This window comes from Lathyrus oleraceus, chromosome 5 (genome assembly GCF_024323335.1).
Source record: "Lathyrus oleraceus cultivar Zhongwan6 chromosome 5, CAAS_Psat_ZW6_1.0, whole genome shotgun sequence".
In the NCBI taxonomy this organism is placed as follows: Eukaryota; Viridiplantae; Streptophyta; class Magnoliopsida; order Fabales; family Fabaceae; genus Lathyrus; species Lathyrus oleraceus.
In genome coordinates, this window is record NC_066583.1 from 135,889,443 (window position 1) to 135,892,523 (window position 3,081).

General features: G+C 36.4%; 2 protein-coding genes across 2 annotated transcripts; both read right to left on the reverse strand.

Annotated features, from left to right (window-relative positions):
• Positions 1 to 245: 245 nt before the first annotated feature.
• On the reverse strand, positions 246 to 990 carry LOC127078373 (DNA replication licensing factor MCM7). The gene is made up of 3 exons (XM_051018829.1): positions 940 to 990; positions 503 to 625; positions 246 to 383 (listed from the first exon to the last, which is right to left on the reverse strand). Exons 1-3 carry the CDS (start codon positions 988 to 990, stop codon positions 261 to 263), a joined length of 297 nt encoding a protein of 98 aa, XP_050874786.1. The 3' UTR covers positions 246 to 260.
• Positions 991 to 1,123: 133 nt separating this feature from the next.
• On the reverse strand, positions 1,124 to 1,546 carry LOC127078374 (DNA replication licensing factor MCM7). The gene is made up of 2 exons (XM_051018830.1): positions 1,471 to 1,546; positions 1,124 to 1,377 (listed from the first exon to the last, which is right to left on the reverse strand). Exons 1-2 carry the CDS (start codon positions 1,474 to 1,476, stop codon positions 1,150 to 1,152), a joined length of 234 nt encoding a protein of 77 aa, XP_050874787.1. The 5' UTR covers positions 1,477 to 1,546; the 3' UTR covers positions 1,124 to 1,149.
• Positions 1,547 to 3,081: the final 1,535 nt, after the last annotated feature.

The following is a 3,081-nucleotide window of genomic DNA, read 5'->3' on the forward strand; positions in this document are numbered from 1 at the left end:
ATCCCTGATAGTTCAACAACATCACCCGGAGCTACCTGATAATACACAATGAGCAAGTTAGTAAACAGTAGCAGAAATATAGCCAGTTAAACTTCAATATGTACACCAAATCATTGTAATTATTAATCATGATTAGTGCCCTGGTGTTTTATGAGATAACTTTATTCATATGATTGTCAGGTAAGGTCAAGTTCATATTAAAGGAATACAACTATGTATTGACACATTTCAGGTACTTGATAACAATTGACATAGTAATGTTAGTTCAGTTCCATTGGAAGGGAATAGCAAACCTTTCTAGTGAGTTCTCCCCTAAGATGAACAGTCATTGTTCGAGGAATATGACCCTTTGGAACATGTTCAGCTAACTCTTGGATTTTTGCCTGCAATTTAACCATTTAAAAACTCCTTATTCCATAGTTAATAAGCAATGATGCAGAACATGAAAAATAAAGTAATTAAGAATGTATCAGAATTTGATGGATCAAAGTATAGTACAAACCTCTTGAAATCTCAAAAACTTTGATGCTCTCAGTTGAAGGATGACATTACCCTTGCTCTTGTTCATGACACAACGCCTTGATGGACACTCAAACAAGGGCATGAATATTCTAGCTGTTACTTCCTGTTTAGAGAGGGGAGAAAACATCAAAGTTAAAAAACTCCAAAACAATCAAAGCCTTACCCAAATCCCAACAATGATAACAACCAAGTATTATCCCACTAAGTGGGTTTGGTTAGCCATACCCCACAACTGAGAAAAAAATCCATCCCAAAAATCTAACAAAGTTTAATCATACTTATAAATAAATTATAGTAGTAATACTTAACATAGTTGGTTAACCTTCTGACCTCCAAATCCTAATCCAGATACCAGAACTGAACAATTTCATTTCCTTTTCTATATAAAACAGTTCTCGCATTACTCTAATAAACTACCTGGTAGATTTCAAAGCCACAATCCTCACAGGTGTACACAGCAACCTGCATCAATGTTTCAGTGGGTCTCACATATAAAAGCCAAGGCCAAAAATTAGCACAGAAAATAGCACAGAAAACAGGTTTTATAATTTTTATGAAACAAATTAGCACAAAATAATACATCATTACAAAACACTAGTAATTGAATAGCCCAAAAAATCTGGAGTCTTACAAAAAGCGTTTGATTTCAGAAGGCATCTTCTGGTGCGGGTCAGACCCATCAGCACCTTCAGTTCCTTCATCAGACCTCTGAGTCATCAAAATGTCATGGTCATCATCAATAAACGCCTCAGTAGGCTCCGGCATGAGCTCATCAATGGCATCAGCAAAAATCCCTACATATCTTCGAGTATTCTCAGTAACTCGCGTCAGAAATTCCTCATCTAGATCCTTGTACTGGAAAAAACAAACACATCAGTTAAAATCATCAACGGTAACTAAAGCTTAGAACGCACAATCACAATACAGTGAAAGGTCAATAAAACTAACGTTCATTAAGTCGTCGAGATCAATTTTAACAGATCGAGTTTTGTGGTTCGCAACATCTTGCTGAAACGAAAGTAAACAAAAAAAAGTACAAATTAGGGTTAACAGTCGACAGCGCTTTCTAAACCCCCACCTTAGACAGCGCTTTTGGTTTTAATTTTTTTTTTAATTGAAAGACTTTAAACAACGCTTTCTCAAAAGCGCTGACTAAGGTCTATATTTAAAAGCGCTTTCTAAAAGCGCTGTCTAAGGGGGGGTCTTAGACAGCGCTTTCTAAAAGCGCTGTCTAAGACCCCCCCTTAGACAGCGCTTTCATTATTTTTTTAGAACATTTTCCGTGTTTTATTTTTATTTTAACCTTAGACAGCGCTTTCTTTTAAAAGCGCTGTCTAAGATGCGCTGTTAAAAAACCTTTTTGGCGTAGTGGTTTTTGGTCTTTTGGGTTGTAACGGGGCTTTGATTTAGGTGGGGTATGAAATTTGAACAAAGGTTTTTGGTTCAGAGTACATGAAATCACTCTCTTACTACGTTTCTTTCCTATTATTCCTGTAGGGTTTTGTAATCCTCTTTTCCTTTTATCTATAGTGAATGTAGCATTTTTCAAAAGCTGTGCTTTTATTGTTTTTCGCTTTTCTCTTTCTTTCTTTTCATGTTGTTGTTGTTTTTCTTTTTTTTTCTTTTTTTTTATACTACATTCACTTACTATTCACTTACTGCAAAGCTACCCCAAACTTAAAGGTTTCTATTCCAACAGCAACCCCAAACTTAGATAGAAACGTAGAGATGAAATCAATCCTCACATACTCTGAACAGGGTAGGATAGTTACAAGGTCATGGATTGAGAAAAACGGGTATATCAGAAATAAATGATTAACAGGCTCAACAGGGTGAAACAATGGATAATAATAATAGATGGGATGGCTAGAAAGGCTTTAGGTGATAAACAAAAACATGCCTCAGTGTGTGTATTCGTACAGCTAATAATAACAAAAGAACATACGCAAACCAAGATTGATAAAGACATACTTGATATCTCTCATATGATGATAAGTGTTTGGCTTTTTCTGATCTCACCAGGACGGGTTAAGCTGACTTGTTCTATCATACCTCTGAGTTCAAAGCTCATGTGCTCGTGGTTCTGATGTTAATCTTAACCAGTGCGTCCAATCATAAACAACAGTATCTACAGTCAAGGGGACTGACTGAGAGGACACCCAAGTATTTGGTGTAAGTGATCAAGATAACCAATAGCCAGACATAGTCACATATCTAACGAAATAAACAGGGAAATGTAGGTAAACAAAATCAAATTCATTAGATTAAGACAACCTATAATAGGTGATTACATCAAAGCAAAAGAAAATAAAAACTGAATAAACCAAAAAGAAAAATACACAAAGAAATTTCAAACCTCCCTTGGGTTGTCTCCCAAGCAGCGCTTCGTTTAACGTCGCATGGCTCGACGGGACACCTCATACTCAGATGAGTTTAACAGTTTCAATTGGTCCCCCTTCACCGGGCTGATGTGGTTTCAACCTCTGACCATTAACCTTGAAGGTGTCACCACTCTTCTCATTTAAAATCACTGTGGTTCCTCCTTTCTTTGGTACCACA

What these genes read in the sequence shown, in the direction of transcription:
- LOC127078373 (XM_051018829.1), bottom strand. Translation starts at nt 990, where the DNA reads ATGCAGGTTGCTGTGTACACCTGTGAGGATTGTGGCTTTGAAATCTAC. An exon ending in GTGGCTTTGAAATCTACCAG is followed by an intron (nt 626 to 939) that starts GTAGTTTATTAG and finishes CTCTCTAAACAG; the next exon opens with GAAGTAACAGCTAGAATATT. An exon ending in AGTTTTTGAGATTTCAAGAG is followed by an intron (nt 384 to 502) that starts GTTTGTACTATA and finishes GTTAAATTGCAG; the next exon opens with GCAAAAATCCAAGAGTTAGC.